This window comes from Poeciliopsis prolifica, unplaced genomic scaffold (genome assembly GCF_027474105.1).
Source record: "Poeciliopsis prolifica strain line A6 unplaced genomic scaffold, Auburn_PproV2 SCAFFOLD065, whole genome shotgun sequence".
NCBI classification, from domain to species: Eukaryota; Metazoa; Chordata; class Actinopteri; order Cyprinodontiformes; family Poeciliidae; genus Poeciliopsis; species Poeciliopsis prolifica.
The window spans coordinates 623,382-644,677 of record NW_026562440.1 but is presented as its reverse complement, the minus strand read 5'-3'; the positions used below and the strand labels follow the sequence as shown (position 1 = coordinate 644,677).

General features: G+C 42.0%; 1 protein-coding gene across 1 annotated transcript in view; it reads left to right on the top strand.

The window, feature by feature from the left end:
• The window catches only part of LOC129351155 (prospero homeobox protein 1-like), a 28,921-nt gene extending 8,344 nt beyond the window's left edge, over positions 1-20,577 (top strand). Inside the window, exons 3-5 of the mRNA XM_055019983.1 lie at positions 82-189; positions 5,767-5,961; positions 19,355-20,577. Coding sequence (XP_054875958.1) covers positions 82-189; positions 5,767-5,961; positions 19,355-19,540 — 489 coding nt within the window. The 3' untranslated portion in view covers positions 19,541-20,577. The remainder of the gene's footprint in view (positions 1-81; positions 190-5,766; positions 5,962-19,354) is intronic.
• Positions 20,578-21,296: the final 719 nt, after the last annotated feature.

Below are 21,296 nucleotides of genomic sequence, written 5' to 3'. Positions count from 1 at the left end.
ATATACCTATGTTTGCTTGATATACCAAAGGTTCTTGGCCTCCAAACAGTTGTTAATATTCTTAACAGCAGCTGTTTTCAGATCCAGGAGGGCCTCTCCCCTAATCATCTGAAGAAGGCCAAACTCATGTTTTTCTACACCCGCTACCCGAGCTCTAACATGCTGAAGATGTTTTTCTCTGACGTCAAGGTGAGTCTCAGATAGCTTTTAACCTTTTCTTTCTGTTCCAACTGCTTCTGTGGTCTTGTACCTATTTGTTTTATTTTGCTTTGGTGTAGTTCATAAACACTGCCTTTCGATACCTTATAACCTTAATGCAGTAATAGACATACACAAGATGCCCATTCATCTTTGCAAAATATCTCAATGTCAGTCAGATTGAATCTGAACCAGTTCTTGTTTAGATTGAGGTCTGAACTTTGACTGGGCCATTCTAACATAATTATTATTTGATCTAAACCTTTCCATGGTAGTTCAAGTTTTATGGTTAGAATCTCACAGGTTTTATTCCTGGATTACATTGGCTATCTATTTGCCTAGCTGACATCTTCCCTACTAAATAAAAACATTCCAACATCATGATACCGCCACAACCATGTTTCGCCGTGTTGATGAGGTTTTTAGGGTGTTGTGTTAGTTGACCACACAAATCAAATTTTTACTCTCATCTGACCAGAGTAACTTCTTCCTCATGTTTGCTGTTTCCCCAACATTGCTTTTTGCCTGTCTTCTCAGCATTCACAACATACAGTTCTCCCGTCTTGGTTCACCTCTAATTTAGGTTTGGGATTCTGGTCATGCTACACTGAACAGTTATTTTTGAATCCACTTAGTTTCACTGGATTTTTTTTAGATGGTATCAATGTAAAGAGGAATATAACAATTTATAGTTAAGTGCTTTTTTGTTGGTTTGTCACATAAAATCTAAATAAAAATATAGAGGTGTGTGACAGTGATGTGAAAAAAGGATGAAAAATGTTAAGGGATATGAAAACTTTTGCAACGCACTGCATAAATGGAAGCACACATTCACATATACTGTAACTGTTGCTTCGTCTTTGTTCAACTTCTTCCTTATATTATTTTTTTGCACCTGAGTCAAAAAAGGGAAGTTGGTTGGAAATTGCGATGTTCCAGTCTCAGTTACAACAAACAATGTATACCTGTCTTGCTTGGAAAGGGTGGATTTTCACTCGCTACCTTAGGTGTTCATGCAAAAGATGATAAAAGAGGAAGTTGAATAGGTCTGCAAAACGGAAAAGGAGAGCTACTGAGTTCTCCAGAGGTGACGCGAAGGATGAGTAATGGAGGGACAGAGGGGGCAGAGAGGAGAATGGAGCGGGAGATGGTGGCTCTCAGAGCAGGTGTATGGAGGATGGTTTGATAAAAAGGGAGGGGCGTAGAGCAAAGAGCTGGTTTAGAGACATGGCAAGGATGCATATTGGCCCCGCTGGGAGTTTAATGACGGAAAATTTGGAAAACAAAGCACAATATGTAAGCTGCACAGGAAAACAAGAAAAACAACACAATAGCTCTTGTATCATGTGTGGTGAGTTTGTGGTGTTGATTGTTTGTGTGTGTTTGCGTGCGTGTGTGTATGTGTGTGCTCCTGGACCATGATTGGGATAAATACTGTGACAGATCCAGGCCATCTTATTCAAATCAGAAGATAAAGGCTTCCTTTCCTACCAGCTGCCCCCTCATGTATGCCATCACGAAGAACCATGACTCTGAACTCATATCAGTCTTTACAGGATTTTATTGGACAACTTTGAAAATAAGAGGCAACAAAATAGTTGCTTTTATCAAAAGCAACGTTCAGTGCTCATGCCCCCTCTTTTAATAATCAATACCATAATACCATCTAACTAATATTTGACATTTTTGGAATAAGAAGTGAGATTAAATTTCAGCTTTGCCTAACTCATTAGGGTTTCCCATGAAGGTGGCCTCGTCATGAATAGAACTCTAAAGAAGGTCAAGATATTTAAGGGATTAAGTGCCACATAGTTTGTTTTTGTTCTCTGTAAGTGACAATAGACTGGTTTTAAATTAGTGTATGGGAATGGGACTATCAAATTAAATTCAGCCAGCACAGTGTCTCAGCAAGAGCTTGTCTTCAAACAACAGTCTTTTAAGGTTAATCAGGTCTTGTCTAATTAAATCTGGACCTGGGAGGCCCTGGAGCTGATGTTCATCTCGAAGAAGCTCATTTTAAGACACTGTTTTTTCCCCTCTAAGTGTTTCTGAAATGTTTTGACAGATTTTACTTGATACCCTTGTTGGTGTCATGAATGATAGCTTATATAATCCAAGTGGATTTATAACATATCTTTATTTAGATAGACAGGGTTTTAGAGCAAGAGCCAGTAGATCAGTTCAAAATAATTTAGTCAGTTTAATAAATCATCTAACAATGCTTTGTTAGCATGTTTTTAAAAACATGTTTTTTTTTTTTTTTTTTTTTTGTTGTTGTTGGATGGTAGGTTTTTTTTTATGCCAAACAATGTTTGTTTGTTTTGTCAGGACTTTTTGATGTGGCAGAGTAAAAATTTGTTTCAGGTTCTCTGATAAAGTTTGGAAATTTAATAGAAAATAAAGGATTTATAAAAATGTCTCCTTTGATGCATAACTGTTTTTTATTAAACTAAAAAAGAGACAAAAGTACAAAGTGTTGGTTGACACATTTAAACATGGTGGGAATTGGGGTAAAAAAAAAATATCCCTTTTCAGAGTTCAATCTGCTGATCACCAATTAGATTTTATCAATGGGATATCAATCAATTTATTGGTGCATAGCTACTTGATAAAGAAAGAAAACAAAAATCAAAATTTTATTTGTCAGTGTTCGATCTGCTGCTCATGGAATCATTGGCCGTTACGTTAGTAGCATTTCTACTCAGCTTCTGTGTTTACGTCAGTTATGTGCCATGTTGCAGCGAATGTCAGGAGGGGTTTTGTATTTTCTGTGTCACTCCTTCCCTTTTCTCTTTTTTCGCTGATGTTGTGGCATGGTATGTGCACCTCGGCGGGGCCGAGGCCTGGAAAGAAAAGCCAGTGGCTGGATTTTGAGTCACAGCAGCAGTAGCAGTGACAAAAGCCCGCTTTCCAGGGCTATGTTTTGTGTGCAGTCAGCCAATAGACAGCCCCAGATTATCTCCCACAATTCACTCCTGCAAAAACAGGAAACGTTGGAAAGCCTTGATGGCTGTGAGGGGATTTATATGACAGAGGGAGAGACAGAGAGGGAGGCCCGGGCAGGCTTCTGTGTCTTTCTATCCTCCTCTCTGGTCGTTTTGGATATAGCCGAGCACTCTGAGGTCATCTGTCTGTTTTCTGCTCCACTGTTGAGAAAGTGTTTGCTTTCTGTTCAAACACCTTTCAGCCAAAAACCACAGCAAAAAGGAAAACACCTGACCAATTTTACCAAACCCGATAATGAGATGTATGTACACCTGAGCACTTTCTGCAGGCGACTACAGTTTAGACATGAGATATCTCAGTTTTTTTTTTTTTTGTCTATTTTAGACTTCAGCATCTGCAGAACATATGCATGTGAGTGTGTGTGCATGCCACTTTCTATCTTATGCTGTTAGCACTAAGCACTGACCTTTCACAGGCTCTTGAGTGTGAGTGTGAGAAACACGCTTTCACTGTCTCTCTCTGCTCTACCTCATAGCCAAGTGCGCACACCCGCACACACACTTGTATGTTTAAACACATTGTATCAGATTCAGCGCACACACTTTCCTCACTGTGCCTCATGTCTGTGCTGCCTGACCCCTGCCAGCTCTGATTAAGGAGCTGCAGTGATGTGCTCCTTTGAACCGATTCCCTCCTTTTACAGCGAACACACCCGTCCTTAGCTGGTATCAGGGGGGGTTTCGGTGCCCCCTACAGCAACTTAATGAACCAAGACCGCTGGAAGCTGTAAGGGGAACCTGCCAAAATTTAATCCCTGAGTGTAAGATGGGCAGTTAGCATGGCTGCAGTGCAGTTTAGCATATTCACCAGCATTTACCAGCGGTTCCAACCAGCACCGGCCGCAATACATCTTCTCTCAAGCTGTCAGCATAATAAAGTAATTTTTTCCAAAGTGACAAATGCATTGAGTCACTCTGCTGCAGTGACACTAAAGGTCTCCCAACATGAGTGATAGGAACTTTCACAGTCCATAATCTCACTGTGCATTGCTCAGGTGTGTATGTAAGCACACGTTCATGGATAAAGAGTTTCAAATGCAGCGACGGTCAATGTTGCACACAACACAAAAGATGTTTCAGCGTCTCGGCTCTGCTGTCACACTCTGACTGTCTGCCACAGTGAGAGCCATGTATTTAAGAATAACTCTGCACTGCCAAGGTATTTGTAAGTGTCAGTACTTTGTTTGTTTGATGCTCAGATGTCATGACCCTGGCTTGCTGACTGCTCACGTTCCAACCCCCTTATCCTCCCCTCATCCTTTACAAACTCTGCCGCCGTTACCACCACGAGCGACGCGCTATTGTCCGGTGGTGCTGACCTGCACCCATCCCAACCCCGCCCTCTCTTTCTCCTATTTATGCTCACCCTGCACTTTAGGACAGCCACCTTCCCAACACTTCCTCCCCATGCACACCCACCCAAACTCCAGCCAAACAAACAGACTTGTTCTTCTCCGGTCCACCATTATCTCATTTGCAATCACTTCAGATCATTTCAGAAAAGACCACCATCGAAGAAACGTACCTCCTATTTATCAACGTTCCCTACAGTCTTCATGAGTTTGACTGTGCTGTACTGCCGTCCCAGATCATGACGAGTGTTTATGTCAGTGTTGTCGAACAACAGTCAGAGTCTAATCTCCATGTCAAAACCACTCTGCCCCCCCAGCGAGCAGTGTGCTCAGCATTTAGCAGCATTTAGTCTCCCTTTCTTTCTGCTGCAGAAAGAGCAGAGGGGAGTATGAATGATGTATAAATGATGTCTGCAAGGTAGAAATTTCACTTAATTTTAGCATGTTTGGAAAGTGAAACAAGAACCCAAAGCACATAATATTATTACTGGCTGTCTAGATTTTTAGACAGAGTTGTTTTCCCTTTGAGGTCATGATGAAAAGGAGCCAGGACCAGCTGAGGCTCCTAATAGGTTTACCTCACCCTATTGAATTCACCCGAGCAGCACTAGATCAAATAGCCATTGCCTCCTCGGCAGCGCTTGTCGCCTCTGTCTTCTTATTTTTGCTCTTTTTTTTTTCCTTCGTTTCCGTTTCTCCCTGCACGGGAGGTGCGGTGAGGGGAGGAGGAACAGGGTGTAATTGGTGAGCGGGGTTAAGTACATGTTTGAGCCCCCCTGTGGGCCAGGGCGCTTCAGATGATGACTTAATCGTTTTTCTGGTCAATTATGTGTTTGCGGTCTCACCCCCTCTCCACCACCTCTCCCTCCACTCGCAGGGTTATGATAGGGGGGAGGTCTGCTCCCAGCGGGGAAGACGAACCACACACATACTCTCTCTCTGGCGTTTATTCTTTTCTTCCCTCGCCAACCTCCTCGCTTTGCTGTCTTACTTAATATCTCTATCATCGTCCCTCACTCTGCAACCTGTTTTCTCTTCCGCTCCTCTTTTATCTCTCCCAGCTTCCTCCCACCTTACCTCACGGCTCAGCTACCTGGCATAAAAAAGGATTCATTCAGATTCATGTCAAAAAGCTGTATATAAGAAGTACACTGACACATTGGCCTTGTCTTCTGCTGACCTCTCCATTCCTCCTCTGTCTTTTCTTCCAGTTTAACCGCTGCATCACCTCCCAGCTGATCAAGTGGTTCAGCAACTTCAGGGAGTTCTACTACATCCAGATGGAGAAATTTGCCCGGCAGGCCATCAACGACGGTGTCACTGGAGCCGAGGAGCTGAGCGTCAGCCGGGACTGCGAGCTCTTCCGAGCCCTCAACATGCACTACAACAAAGCCAACGACTTTGAGGTAAATGTTTCAGTGTCTTGACGTAGACTGCAGCGAAAGGCTCGGTGAAAGGAGGAGCTGAGAGAGAAAACTGAAATTTCATCGGATGCTTATTCCAATATGTATTCTGATACATTCTCACTGTATCCTCGATGACTCTGGATCTGCTTTTTATGCAGAGTTCAAGTCTGATACAGAATTATTCAAACCCCTAAGCTTTTGTCATATTACACACACAGTTGCTTATTTTAGAGGCGTTTTATTTGACAGCAACATAAAGCGTATTGGACTATAACAGAAGCGTATAACAGAAAACCCACATGATTTAATCTCAGTATAAATTCTGCTTCTCTGTGAGGATTGCCAGAGAATAGTTGTGAACAAACATGATCATGAAGATCAAGGAGCTGCCATGATATGACCATCACTTAAACTGGCAGGGTGGGAAATGAGAGCAATAATCAGAGAAGCAATCAAGACAAAGAGGTAACTTTGGGTCAGCTTAGAACTTAGACAGCTCAGGTGGAAGAATCTGTTGACAGAACAAATCTTACCTGTACATTCTACAAATCCAATCTTTGTGGAAAAGTGGCAAGAAAAAAGCTGTATGCCTGACTCCCATTTGTAGAGGGCACAATGAGACTGAGATTAAAATTACTGTCCTGAATGCATATTGCTACGTAGGACAAACACTGCACACATTCCCCATACACAATCCCCACTGTGAATCATGGTAGTCACAGCATCATCCTGCAGGGATGCTTCTCAGTGAGGCTGGTCAGAAATAATATGGAGATGGAAGGGGCTAAAAGAAAACCTAAAAAGAGACTACAGAGGTTTGCCTTCCAGCAGGATGAAAATCTGTGCCTTGAAATTTGCTGTTAACAAACATTCACCTTCTAAACAGACTCAACTTTAGCTACTTTGGAAAGAATAATGCACAAAAAATCTGTATTATATCAGTGAGAGAAAATATAAACTACACTTCCCAGATTTTTTAAAAATAGTTTTTCTTCCATAGTCTGTCACATCAAAGCCCAATAACATATCTCAAAATTTGTGGCTGTAATGTGACAAGATGTGGTAAAGTTTCAGGGCAATCAATACTTTGTATGTTGACGTCATGTACTGGAAAGGCAGAGGAATATTTGAGCGCCTTTGGCTAAAAATATTCTAACCAATAAAATGTCACATTTGTTTTCAGTCTTGTTTAAACCTGTTTGAGGAAGTTTCTTCTGATGAGGAAGAAATGCACAAACACCTTGCTTATTTCACTTTTTCGTCTTCAGCAGTTTCCTCTCGACGGTTATTAGCTTACACTACCTCTCTGTGTGGGGATGTTTTAATATTTTGAAAAACTACACGGTACTTCCCTGTCCTCATTTGCCTACGAGCATCAGTGTGACCGTCCACTGCTTTCCGTTGATTGTCATAAATTCCTAGCAGGTAGCTTCACCTTTAATATGTTCCATTTTTTTTTCTCACTTCTCCTTTTGCCGACATCTCTTTGTGCGTGCGAAATGTTTAAAGATGGACAGAGTTCCTCTCAATGTCAGCTCACAAAAGAGCTTTAAAGGACTTGGTGTTAAGAAAGACCTGGAGCGAGCTGCCTGTGTGTGTGTATGCGTGTGTGTGTGAGTGTTTTGTTGTTGCTGCATTTCCCGGTGTCCTGTTCACCTCGAAGGGTACAGCCGTCCCTTGGACCGGCCTGGCATGCTGGCAAAGCACTTCTCCGGTGTGTGTGTGGGTGAGAGAGTGTGTGTGTCACTTTGAGGGGGGAAAAATCTCACTGTTATCAAGGTTAAGCGTCCTACTGTTTTAGCTAGAGGAAGGGGAAAGAAAGAGGGGGAGTGGGGGACAAGGGAGATGGATAGATAGGGGACGGAGGGTGAGAGCTCGGAGACAAAAGAGAGACCGATGAAGGGAGAAGGGGAAAGGGGGGAAGCCGATGGGGGGAATGGAAGGAGAGAAGAGGGAAAAGAGATGACGTGCAGGAGCGAAGTGCCCTTGCGAGCAGTGGGAGTTTTGCAAGCTCTCACATTTAAAGGGCTTCGCTTTCTTTCCCTGTGTTTCCTTCTGTCTCTCTCCATCATTATTTGTCCACTGGGGCTGCTCTGTGTGCACCCAAACACTCACACAAACACACACTCTCCCCCACATCCATCTTCAAACCTCTTAAGGGAGGCTTTGAAAGACTCTGGCAGACAGAAGCACTTGTATATATGAGGTCTCAATCAACTGGAAGCACATCAGGGCAAAGCAAGATTTCTTCTATTTAGGCAGGGCCCTAATAAGTGCAGAAATCAGTAAGAAATGGATATAAATTTAACAGACAGTAAGTTAGAGTCTGTCTCCTCTGAGTTTGACTAAAATGAAACTGCTAAAATATAAAGTATTTCATACTATTCTATGTGCCTTAGAAAACAGGATAAATATCTACATATTAGAAGTTTTTAACAAAATAAAAACCCATCTTAAGGACTTATTTCAAGTGTGACATCACTGATTTGGGCATTTAAGGCTCCTTTTTGTCACAGTCTGTTCCTATAAAAAATTTAATGAATAGACATAGAGAAATATGTTTTCCCTCTAATTGATGTGAAACTGTGGTTGAAAAATTAAAAACAAAAAAAGGAAAAGGACGTGGTTAAAAAGTGGTTGGGATTGATAAAAATAGCTAAGTAAGCCTGACATTTATCTTTGATTGGCTGGGACAAAAGACACATTTTCAACATATTTTTTTTTATTTATTTATTTTTTCTAAGTAAGGTCTGCTTTAGCTCAAATAACTGATATCCAGTGTTTATAGGATTCACTTTCAAATTATTCTCAAATCTTTTTGAGACTCCAATGGCTCACAAACATTAAGTTTACTTGTTTAATTGTTAATGTTTCAACCTGGCTGCTAAAATAGTTTCACATCAGCAGGGAAACAAGGTTTTAGTCTGTTCTTCCAACAACAACCAACATCAGAAAACAGCAGCCTCCACATTTATTACTCTGGCAAAACATATTAAAATAGCTTTTCGAAAAATGATCTGCATTAATTTGTGGCACCCACAACTTTTACTGGGTTATAAATATTATGAGACACTCCCTTTTCTGTCAGACACTTTTTAAAATGAAAAGGGCATTTCATTTAAGGCAGATGTGTATCTTGAGGTTTTTAGGTCAAGAAACTGACACATCTACAGTCAGAAAAATCATTTAAAAGTTTAAAACAACTGGAACAAAGCTGGACGCTGGCAAAAGGCTATTTTGCCACCATGTCTGGGGAGGATGAAAGCAAGGGAGGCAAAAGAAGCACAAAGTTAATTGTGAGATCACCACCAAAAGCTTTTCAGTGTGAGATTAGGCTACTATAATAAAACATACATCTTCATTATAAGTACTAATAAATATAGTGGGCAACATAAATGTAAAGGCGATGGATGGCTTCGTTGACTTTCTGAAAGTGAATTGCACTATGTTACAAACTGAATTAATGATTATTAATTATCCAAACATCTTGTTGGTATGTTTATATTTTGGCCAGTTGGGGTTTAACGTCTTTCAAGATGACTTTTAAAACAATTGAAAACATTTCAATATGAATCAAGACATAAACTGTTATGGCAACGTTATATTTTTTGCATTTTTACATTGCAGCCATACAAACCTGCACATGAGCTTGAACATGAAAATGTGAAATTATGTTGGAAAATGTTCATCCTACTGGAACTAATGATTGCATTTCACCTGAACAAACTTTAGAAAATGTGGATGTGTCCACCTGTAGGGATCAAGTTTGCAACACATCCGCTCAAACAGAGGAGACATCTTGTTCCCTCTTACTAATTTTCCTACGATACCTTTAAACAAGTCTTTCATTCTTCGCCGGGCACCAGGAAGTTACTGTTGAAACAGGCTTAAGGGGAACAGCTGATTTGCATACATAAATGTAAAAATTTGCAAGAAGACAGGCAGGGTGGGAAAGAGTTAGCGAGGCCAGGTGAATAAGTCTTCTGTTGGCCGAGGAGCTGCCTCAGTGGAGGAGGGTGGGAAGGAGTTTTGCATATTAAGTTTTTTTTTTTTTTTTGCACGCTGGGCAGGTGTCTGAAAGATACAGGAGCTGATTAGAGTTTAGCACAAGGAAAATTTGCCCAGCCATGCAAATTTCTAACCCCCCCTGATGAACCGACCGCCTTGGTGAGCGCTAAGACTCTTTGTGTAAGTGTTTGGCTTTTTGGTGTGTGTGCGTGTGTGTGTGGGTGTTGTTTGCGTGTGTGTTTGCGAGTGCGTGGGTTGTGTGCGTGCTTTTTTTTATGTTTGTGTGGGGAACAGTGTGTTTACGTGCGCTACACATGAGCGCGGACACACTCGTTATGTTTCCCGTCTTATGTGTGTGTGTGAGTCATAGAGGTAATGTGGAGATGGAAATGTACTGCATGTGTATCAGGATGCCTCCGAGGCCGTTTTCCGTGGATCTCTCCCCTTTCTCCTCCTCCTCCTCCTGCTCTTCTTCCTCCCCTACCTGCCTGCACCACCACTTGAAACAGGAGCCTACGCAGATTCAGCAAGCAAACACACACACACACACACGCAGAGTTTTCCCTTTGCCAGACTCTGCATCATCAAAGTTCCATCCACCTTGGTGGCGTCTTTGGAATGAATATGTCCTCTGTTTCTCTGATCGCAAACACACACACACACACTTACACACACACGTCCGTGGCCTTTCTTGTTTGATGCTAATCTGCTCTGTCACTGTGCTGGCCTAATACGCTCCCCATCTCCCTCCCAGCTTCTCTTTTGTCGTGATTGTTTCCCCTTTCCCCCCCTTTTCATATCCCTCCTCTCTTCCTTCTGTTCCCTTCCTCCTTTCATCCTCCTTTTTCTTTGCATGTCTTCTGTTGTTGCCTCCCTCACTTTTCTCCCCTCCATTAGGAAGTTTTAATGGCATAATTGTCACATTCCTTCTGGCACAATGAACACCAGCAGTAATTAAAGAGCTTGCCGTTAATTACCTAGACCCCAGCTCTACTTTCCTCTTTTCTCAGCGACCCCCTCTTCCTCCCCTGATCCTCTCTTTTCTTCTCTTTCTTCTTCGCTTCACATTCACTCCGTCAGTTGTCATCAAAGTCCTCCGACAACATGCCCGGCCTCCCAAAGCCTTGACTTTGAGCAAGCGCTGCTTTCATGTAAGGACTCAAGTGAAAATTCTCACTTAGTGTCCTTTTCTTTGCCGTCCTTGTCTTTGAACCCCCCCAACTCAATGACAACAGACACATTGCCTTTCATAAAACAGGAATGTGTGTGACCCAGTAATGGGTTAGAGACACAGAAGAGAGGTGAGGTCTCTTTATGATGTCTCTGGGAAACTCTCAGATTTCCATAAGACAGACCAGGCCAAGTTTTCTCTGTCAGCTGCTGCTCCTCCCACAGCAGACACACACACATCTTGGCGTTTAAAGAGGAAGTCCATATGATCTCTATGCGAAAGGGAGGCACCGTGAAAAGTGGTGAGAAGCCTTCTTCTGCGCTCTGGGATCATGTGTCCTCTCTTATCAGCTGTTCTTTCTATTACTGCAAAGACGTGTCACTCCTTTTGTCTCCCGTTGTCTTTTGTGCATCCTTCCGTCTGTCACTGCTGTATTTTGAAATGTACTTTTTTCTGGACATTTTTAGGGTTTCTTAACATTTTTCATGTAAAATTGCTGAACTTTCCTCAATTCGGGTTTACAGAGTTTTCTGTCATTTATGGTCGTTTTATGAACGAGAATTAAATGAATAAATGAGGAAGGGGAAAGGAAGGTTATTCGAGAAAAACAAATAAAGGCAGAACAAGAAAGAAATGGAGGTGGACACAAGGAGAGTACAAAGCATGGAAGTTAGGTATGACAAGGAAAAACGAAGAATGGGAAAAGGAAGAACAAAAGTAGGAAACGGCAGGAAAGAAAGAAAAGATGACTCGTATCTTTTTTGTTTTATACTTATCTAGAGCTTAAAAATAGTGAAATTAAATTCCAAACTTTGTAGGCACCCTGCACAATCCCTGAAAAAAAAAACAAGAAAGAAAAAGTAAGATTTTACACCGTCACTTCCTCTGTCCTGTGTCTTCCCTTCCCGTCTTCCTACTTTTCCTCCCGCCTTCCTTTTGCCCTCCTTGTCTCTCCAGCCTTTCCCAGAGCCACAGAGAGCTGAGAGCAGATGCTGTCTGTCCAACTGCCTTGCCCCATAGCATTGTGTGCTTCACCTCTCCTTCCCCCTTCTTTCCCCTCGTTCCTCCTCTTCACGTCCCTCTCGGGGCTCCATTTGTTCTCCACCCAGAGAAACTAATGTCTGTTTTCTCCTCCTCCTCCTCCTGCTGTTCCACTCCTTCATTCCTAGGCATTTTTTTTGTGATTTTCACACCACATAGACCATAACTTGTGTGTGTGTTTGGGTACGTTTATGTGGGTGTGTGTGTTCATGTGTTTGGAGTGTGTCTTTGACCAGCATTTGACCTCAGGGAGTTTGAGGTGAAAAGGTCGCAGGCGTTTCACTCTGATGCAAAAGCAAAAGACGCAGATTCAAACATCTTGAAAGATACATAAGTACCTACAAACGCGCGCTTTTACACAGGTGTGGCTCCTCCACCGAACAGCTTTAGGGTTCTCTTTGAAGAGCGAGTGAAGACAAAAAGGTAGACGAAAGAAGTGGAAAGATAAAAAACAAAGCTGGCGGTATAGATTTAGGTTCAGACCTGCCAAAAATACGAACAAATACAGTATGCCTTGCCAGTGGGTTTATTTCCACAGCAAGCACAAACACCTCTCCTCTCATCTTCTTCTGCCTCTTCCTGACTACAATCTCACTCGCTTTCATTCCCTCTCATTTATCTCTAAGTTAAGCAGAACATGCATTAACAATGAATGCATGTTTGGACAAATTGCAAGGAGTTAGAGGATTTAGACAATACCTGTAACCTGTTTATACACAGTTTTGGAAAATTTGGAAGTCTGGAGTTTTGTATGTAAGATTAAGCAAAGCAACAAATGTTAATATTTATAGATATTACAAAAATGATGAGCTGAAGGATGAAACATCTTAAATCAGTAAGGGGTGCCCTAAGTGTTTGAAAGCAAAAAAAAAAGGAAGTAAAGATATCTGTCAGATTGAATAATTTTTCTATTATTGATATTATTCCTTTTAAGATTAAGTTGACAAGTCTTTTTAAATATTTTTAAGGAATTTGAACTCCATTTAAACATTTCTTGTTTAAAATCTAAATCAAAATCTGGTCAATCTCGAATGAGAGCATTCCCAGATTTTGTCAAAGGGAAATTTGACACTTTTAAAACCTTAACACCCAATGCACCATTCCTTCAAAAAGTCATTATCATATAAGTTATAACAAAAGCATCTAAAGTATTAGTTGACTTATCAATCTAATGAAAAAGTCCAATAATGTGCCTCACCTCTAAAAATCAATAGATGAAAATCATCACAAAAACAGCCTTATTCCTCATTTACCTTTCGGGACAAATCTATATTAAGTTGGTAATAGAATAAAATGAATCAACAATTAATCTTGAATCAACCTCCACAGTAAATATCCAAAATTACATATGTTTTCTGACAGATCCTTTCCTCATTGTGTTCTGTTGATTCACACAATCAGATGTGATTAAATGACCAGAGTGGTGTGAGTGGCACCTGGGGCAAAATGAGTTGTAAAGAGACACTTAAACATTTAGACTTATATGATGTTTTCACTCCTTTTCCACACCTGCTCACACACACCTCATCTCATGGCATTTTGCTAGTGCTAGATTTCAGCCCACCTCCTCCTCTTCCTCTGTCCGTCTTCCCCTCCTCCTTCTGTCCCTGGTCACCTTGTGCAGGGCAGTCTGCTCTCTGTGGCACAGCTGCTGATTATGTCATTATTTCTGGACCATTTTGGTCTCCGTCCGTGTGTGTGTCAGACTAATGAAGCGTGGCAAAGGGACGCATGCCAAAAATGACCAGGGCGTGCATCAGAGCTGCAGATGTGTCAAGACACCCCCCACCCCTTCATACGCCCCTCTCCCTCCCCCTGCTGGTGCCAAACTCCCTTTCCTTCAATCCAATCTGCAGTTTATTATTTATCCTTTCTTCCCCTGCCATTTCCATCTTTCACTTACCCTCACATTTTCTCTCCCTCCCTCTACCCATCAATCAATCCATCCATCTTCCAAGCTCTCTTCTGCGGTCCAGCTCCTTATCTCCCATCTTTTGTTGTTCCCAAACCCACCCACCCTCCTTCGCCTGTTCTCCTCCTCTCCAGATGTCCTGCTCCTATCTTCCAGACTCCCTCACTCCTTTCTTTCCCTGCTGCCTCCTGCGCTCTCAGTCTCTCAAAGCTTGGTTGACTTCCTGACCTCAGAGGCCCAGCACTCAGTGACCCCCGTCTCCCCTCTATCATTTAGATTGTTGTGTCTCAGCTGGGGACACCGTATAATATGAGGCGGTGAATTTCTTAGTCTCTAAAAAAGGTTTAAATTCAGTTTCTTCTGAAATCATAGATTCAGACAAAAACTGTAGCTTTATTGATTTTGATGTAGTTCCTGTATGCGTGAACTTTTACACACGATAAAACAACATTTTCAGTTTGTTTTATTGTGATTTTAGGTGTTACATCAAACCAAAGGACTTGTAATTGGGAAGTGGAAGAAAACAAATTGGCCCAGTCAAAGTCCAGAACTTGACAAGGCTTAAAATTTGAGGTCCATAGGCAATGTCTACCCAATCCAATTGAGTTTGATATATTGCAAAGAAGAATGGACAACTACTTTATTCCCTAAATGCAAAGCAGGCAAAGATGTGGTCTCAGTACAATTTATGTGCTACTTTTAGCTTTTTATTGTGGAAAATCGCAAAAGATTACATAAAATTTCTTGATTTTAACATGACCTTGTTTTGTCGAACTCAGGGTGCAGCAGAAAAGAAAATGGATGTCAAAGAGATACCAAATACATGTTCAACTAGTATGTGTCTAAGGGTGGAAGTCCAGGCACAACGGAGAACAACTTCAGTGTCTTTGACCCTGTCCTGTCCTTGACTCTCTCTTGGAAGTGCACCTTGAGAAGACTACCATGTGACGCTAATGCTTCTGCACACAAAAACACACCAAGCTTTCTACTAGATACAAATCCACATACACATATACACACAACGGCAGCCCCTCAAGGCTCTACATTCTCAAGGCTATCAGTGGAGTGAGGGTGGCTGATGTTTGCTCAGCTTTGAGGCCCTTTTCCCGTCCCAACAGTCTCTGAAGCGCAGACCTCACAAGAGATAGTCTTGAGGAGATGAATTGTATCATGGCAATACAGAAGGCTCTGAAGATGAAGAATGTCAATCAATAAATTAAGAGTGAATTAATTTCAGGAACCATTCCTACTTCCCTCTTCCTACTTTTGTGGCTGTTTGACGTTTCAGCCATGGCACAGTGTTATCAGTGCTAAGGGGCCAGGGGACAAGCATGGTGAGGGGTAGCAAGAGAGGGGACATGGGTTGTGTTTGCATAAAGTGACAGTGTGGGCCACGGGCTTATCAAGGCCTTTGTAGATTATTGATTGGGGCAGATACGTGAGGTACATGGGCTTGTACGTACCAAAGTGTGTTGGAGGTTTTGGAAAACTCTGGCTTGACAAAAAAAGGATGCAGAGATGTTCAACTATGCTTCTTTTGTGAACTATTGAATCTTCTTGCAACACGGCAACCTTGGATACCATCATTCGAAAATGTTCCTGCCACACATATCTAAACATAGGGTATGGAAAACATGGGAAGTGCTGATATTCCCAGGCTTAGTTGGAGTTAGGAATTAACCTGGCTGTAGCATGGGGCTTATGTTGTGTCCCTGCATTTCATCCTTCAAGGCAACAGCTTGCTAGCAAACACCCTCTCTTGTGCACGCACACATACACACAGCCTTATCTTCCAGGGTCTTGTCTTGTTTGGCTAACACTGTGCAAATAGAAGGTGCAATACATCTCCTGACAGTTCCCAAAAGCAAAGGGGAGAAACACGCTGGTCAAACAAACAGCCAACCCTGAGTCACCCAGAGAGAAGGAGATTTCTCAGGCTTTAACGAAACACAGATACACACACACACTTGGTGTGTAACAGTAGCCTGAATTTGAAGGCTTTGGGGCCTCTGGCTACCTTTTTAAACGTTTGTCTAAGCAGTCTTAAGACAGGAGCTGCTGCTCCTGGAGTGAATGGCTCCCAGCAAGCCATCCACAGGCTCCCTTTGTCCTCCGTCATATTTTATTATCTCATCAAAAAGCAGGAAATCCGATTCCCTCTCTCTGAAAAAGAGCTTATCCTTCTGTCTGAAAGCAACCTGTCACAAGAGGGAGAGATGGAGAGAATGGGGGAGAGTTGTTGGGCCGACTGGAGACAGTGTAAAGGAGTGATTAACTGCCTCATTGCTATCAGACTCTCTTTTCTTTTTTCTGTCTTGCTTCGGTCCGTCCCTCTTGATTGGTATTTATCCAACACAGAGCACAATGTGAGGGGTTAGGAAGGCACAGATTTATCACCTTTGTGGATTCTTTCATCAGCCCTTCGTCCTTGTCTTCTTTTTTTCATATAAAGTTACACAAGGTAATAACTGCATAAATATCAGCTTTCAAAGAGCTGTGTTTTTGAACATCCTGTCACTTGTGTCCTTTGTGTTTTTTCACACTAAATATTGAGTCTATATTCATCTGGTAATTTTCTGTTATGGACATAATCTGGCTCCTTTCATATGAAAATCACTGCTTTTATTTTATAAACAGGACAGAGGGACAGAAGTCCATATGATGGTTGTCCCAAACAACAGTGGTTCATTCCAATCCTTCAATGAACCACTGTTCATGCTGCAGGTTTCAGATGGACGCAAGGTGTGTTTCAGTGCATCTAATTCAAATACCCCAGTTAACTAAACCACAAGAAGATTTAAAACCTGCTGGGCTGAAAAGAAATCTTTCCTGTATTCGTTGTCATTTTCACACTTAATAGAAAATGAAGTCCTTCTTGCAGCGCAGAGGGGGAGACACACAAAAAAAGACTCAATGTATATCCACATGTGAGGCTGTAAATGCACCAGAAATGTTTTTTTATTATTTTTGTGTTAGAGGACTATGCCTCACTCACTTTGTTTGCCTTTTCCAAGTGCTGCTGCAAACTCCACAAAAAACTTTCCGTCCTTTATTGCCTTCCCTCCTCGTGCATCTGTGTTTTAATTTTGGGCTCTGCTGAGAAGTTGTTAAAAAGCCCCATGAAATATGTATGAAGGATTGTGAGCCACGCGATTGGCCCCATTTACTGGACAGCAGAGCAAATGAACAGCCACACTGGATAATCCCCCACAATGCCTGTGGAACAAAGGCCCAACAGCTGACCCTACAGAGAAGGATGGAGACAAGAGGAGAGTCTGGTAAAAGGGTGGGGGTGCAAACAGTTAGGGCTCACTGGTGGTCAGGAGGCAGTTCACTCATATGCGCCTCACATGTAGTGGCAAAACAAAGGCTTGTGGGACAGGAATAACTCTCTGTTCTGTTGTTCCACACTCTCTCCTTAGACTCTTCTCTGCCCCTCCTTCCTTCACCATCGCTCCCTCCCTCCCCCTCTCGCAGTCAAGAGGATCTGAAATACCAATACCCTTTTCTCCTTGACATTGCTTTCTCCTTGCAGTCAGCGTTTTGCTGTCCTTTTATAGTCAAAACGTCAGGAGAAATTCCATGCAGGAATATTCTTAGTAATGCAGCACTGCCTGCATCCAGCGGCCAGGGTGCTGCGCTCCTTTGGCCAGTCAGCGGAGTCTATGGGGAACAGCGTGCGCAGGCAATTGCACAAACATGCTGTGCCACACGCATTACCTTGCCCTCGTGCCAGGGTTATTGTGCCAGTATTTCGGAAGCTACAAACAGCCCAAACAATGAATCATATCCTCTTCCACTCCTCTGGACAGGGGGATTCAATATTTGGGGAATTGGGTTATAGCATCCAAGCTCCTTATTCATGACTCACCTTTTCACTTCCACAGAATAACATACACACCACACGCCATTCATCACCCCTAGAGGGGGTGGGTGGGCTGTCCCATGTGTGTCTAAGAGTGTGAATAAACCCTGCATGTGTGTGTTCATCATGTGTGTCCACTAACCTTGCTGTGTCCTGACACTCCTGATGAGTATCTGCAGGACACTAGGAGAGGAGCGCGCACTGTCAGGCGTTTAGACTAGCTGCTGCTGTATCTATATATTCATGTGTGTGTGTGTGTGTGTGTGTGTGTGTGTGTGTGTGTGTGTGTGTGTGTGTGTGTGTGTGTGTGTGTGTGTGTGTGTGTGTGTGTGTGTGTGTGTGTGGGACAATATGTGTCTGCGTGTGTATCAAGAGAAGCGGGCAGGGAGATAGTCAGCACTATCCAAGCAGGTGACCCCTGAAGGCTGCATCGCCCTGAGCTCTGAGTCGAGGAAAGAGCCAAATACACCAGGGTAGCTAAAGTGTGTGTGTCACCATACAGGATGTGTCATCTCCTTGGCACAAGAAGGTGTGTGCGCTGGTGTGTGTGCTCACGCCTGCATAGGTGCGTGTGCATGGGTGTGTGTGCGTGTGTGACAGAGTGTTGGCTTGGGGGAAGGTGTCACAGATCTTTGCCAGACTAATCATCTCCACGGTGTCGGTGAGCGCTGCTGTCAGGGACACTAAAGAGGCGGCGTGTCTCCCCGTTCCCAGAGCATTTAGTACTTCCTCTTTCGCCAGCACCTCTCTGTCGCTCTTCAAGTCGACTCCGCTCTCTCAGTTGGTCACAGATTTGCAGCGAGAGCCATAAACATGTCACATGTGCCATGTTGCTGTAGAGGGGGCGGGGAGTGAGAAGCGTGATGATCCTGAGTATACACAAGAAGTTGCTTTTTTCTCAGGCTGCCGCCTCACTCGCATTTTAAGGAAGTACACAGAGGAGATTTATGGTTTTACATTCACAGGGAAGATATCAAGAACACCACCCTAGAAGATATTCAATTCACAATGGCGTGCAAAAGTATTTACAACTCTATAATGTTTTCACATTTTGCTGTATTACAACCAGAAACATCGGTTGGCCTTAATGGAGATGTGTGTTTTCCAATCCCATTTAAGACTTTCCACAACATATGTAAACTTTCTAACGAAGGCGCTCTAATCAGATTACACTAAAACTGGCCTTTTTGTCCTAAATGGCGGTGGCAGCATCTTACTATGAGAATGCTGTTCGTTGACAAAGATAAAAATGTTGGTTGAAGTTCAGGGAAAGATGGATTGAGCTAAATGCTGGGCAAGCCGGATGCAAACCTGAGAGAAGCTGCAGGCAACTTGAGAAAATAAATCACCCCAAAAACTAAATGCAAATATTCCTTTCTTCTCTTTGTCCACTAAGGTCCCTGATCGCTTCCTGGAGGTCGCTGAGATTACATTGCGGGAGTTCTTTAATGCCATCGTGGCCGGCAAAGACGTGGACCCTTCCTGGAAGAAGGCCATCTACAAGGTCATTTGCAAACTGGACAGCGAGGTCCCTGAGATCTTCAAGTCCCCAAATTGCCTTCAGGAGCTTCTACATGAGTAAAATTCCTCCTACATCTCCATCTCTGCTCATCTCTTTGCGCTTATTTTGTTTGTCGTTACTGATTTAATTGAATTTTCAAAAAATTCCCCCTTAGTTTTTTTTTATTATTATTTCTAACTAAACATTTGATTTATTTTTTTTTGTTCTTTTATTATTATTTTTGAATATATAAAAGTTATGGAGTAGCATTCCCAAACTAAAGCCTCTGTGGCATTTCCTAAATGATCTAGCTATTGTGTTGTTGTTCATATATTATTATGGTTATTATATGTTTTGTTTTTCTAACATTCTGAAGTGAAGAGACTTTTATTACTGGGTGATTTTGGACTGTGTGAGCCCTCACCTGTATGGCCTGTTTTATGAACAATACTACCTGAGTGTGCGGAGGGATTTTGCATTTACACCACTACAAACACAGGCAGGGTTTACTAAGAAACTGTATCCCTCCAGTTCTAGGGGCATCCTGACAAACCGTCTCCTGCTTGGCTGCCTAATAGACTCTGCTTTATAAGATGTCATGAAGAAGACACACATGCACACAAAATTGAGGCCCACTATGGTTATTGACTGGACTAAAACTGGACTCGTGTTACTGGTCAGCACTGGTCTGCGGAATTTGGACTGGTTTTAAGAGGCTACTGAAATCTACCACCTTTTGAAGTGTATTTTCCCTTAAAAGCAGGGCATTGTGTTTATTGGGTGTACATTATTTTGATTAATATTCTTATTGTTGTTTATGATTATTTGTCATTTTTGCTTGCTGAAGATTGGCACTTCAAGATTTGTTTGTCCCTTGATGCCGTTGCAGAAGAAAAATAAATTATTATTAATATTACTCCAAGCGCATTTAGATTCCTAAATACTTTCTCCATCATATTTCCCTTCATCCTTTTCTTTGCTCAAGTTCCTTCATGAAAGCAATCATGTCAGGTTTTCTGTTTGATTGCAGCAAAAAATGTCCTTACCATGTACTGTGTCCAAAAAAGGTTGCAGTAACATTTCACATAAAAGAGTACAGAAATGCAAAGTGAACACATTATATTTGTGTTTTTTTTCTTCATAGTCATCTTTAAATCAGCAACATTTCAGATAGTGCTCCACCTGAAAGTGTGCAACTGCTATCTGCATACTATTTATATCCAGATCTTATAAGATGAAGACAACCCGATTACTATTTAGGCTTCTGTTCTAATAATCCTATGCGAAGTGAAAATGACATGCTAAAGTTTCTTTATTTGCAGATGATACCTGAATATTTCAGGATATTGTAGATAAAAGTAGCTTGAAGCAACACACACACATGTGCACATACAACTCAACCATAACAATTTGACCAACTGTTTAGTGGTGTAAGCAGTCAAAATTATCCATATTCCTGGTTTTAAATAATCTTTTACCAACATGTTTCTTATGACTGGAGGTAATGTTAAACAATTAGATTTAGGCAAAACCTGAATTCCATTGAGAACCTGTGAAGACGTCTAAAAATTAGGGTGATCACTAAAAGGCCTTCCTCTCCTATAGACACAGAGTTGATCACCACCAAAGATATATTATCAAATACCAATGGAATCCGATGACAACTGGTCAGCAATTATAAAAAGGGTTTGTGTGATGTAATACAAACAAAGATGTCTACCTATTTGTTTTAATTAGGTGCTTTTTTAAAATCATTTTATTCTCTTTTGAGTGAGACTCTGCCTATCATAAACAAACTTCTTGGTTGAATGATAATTACTTTAAGCCAAAAACTTCC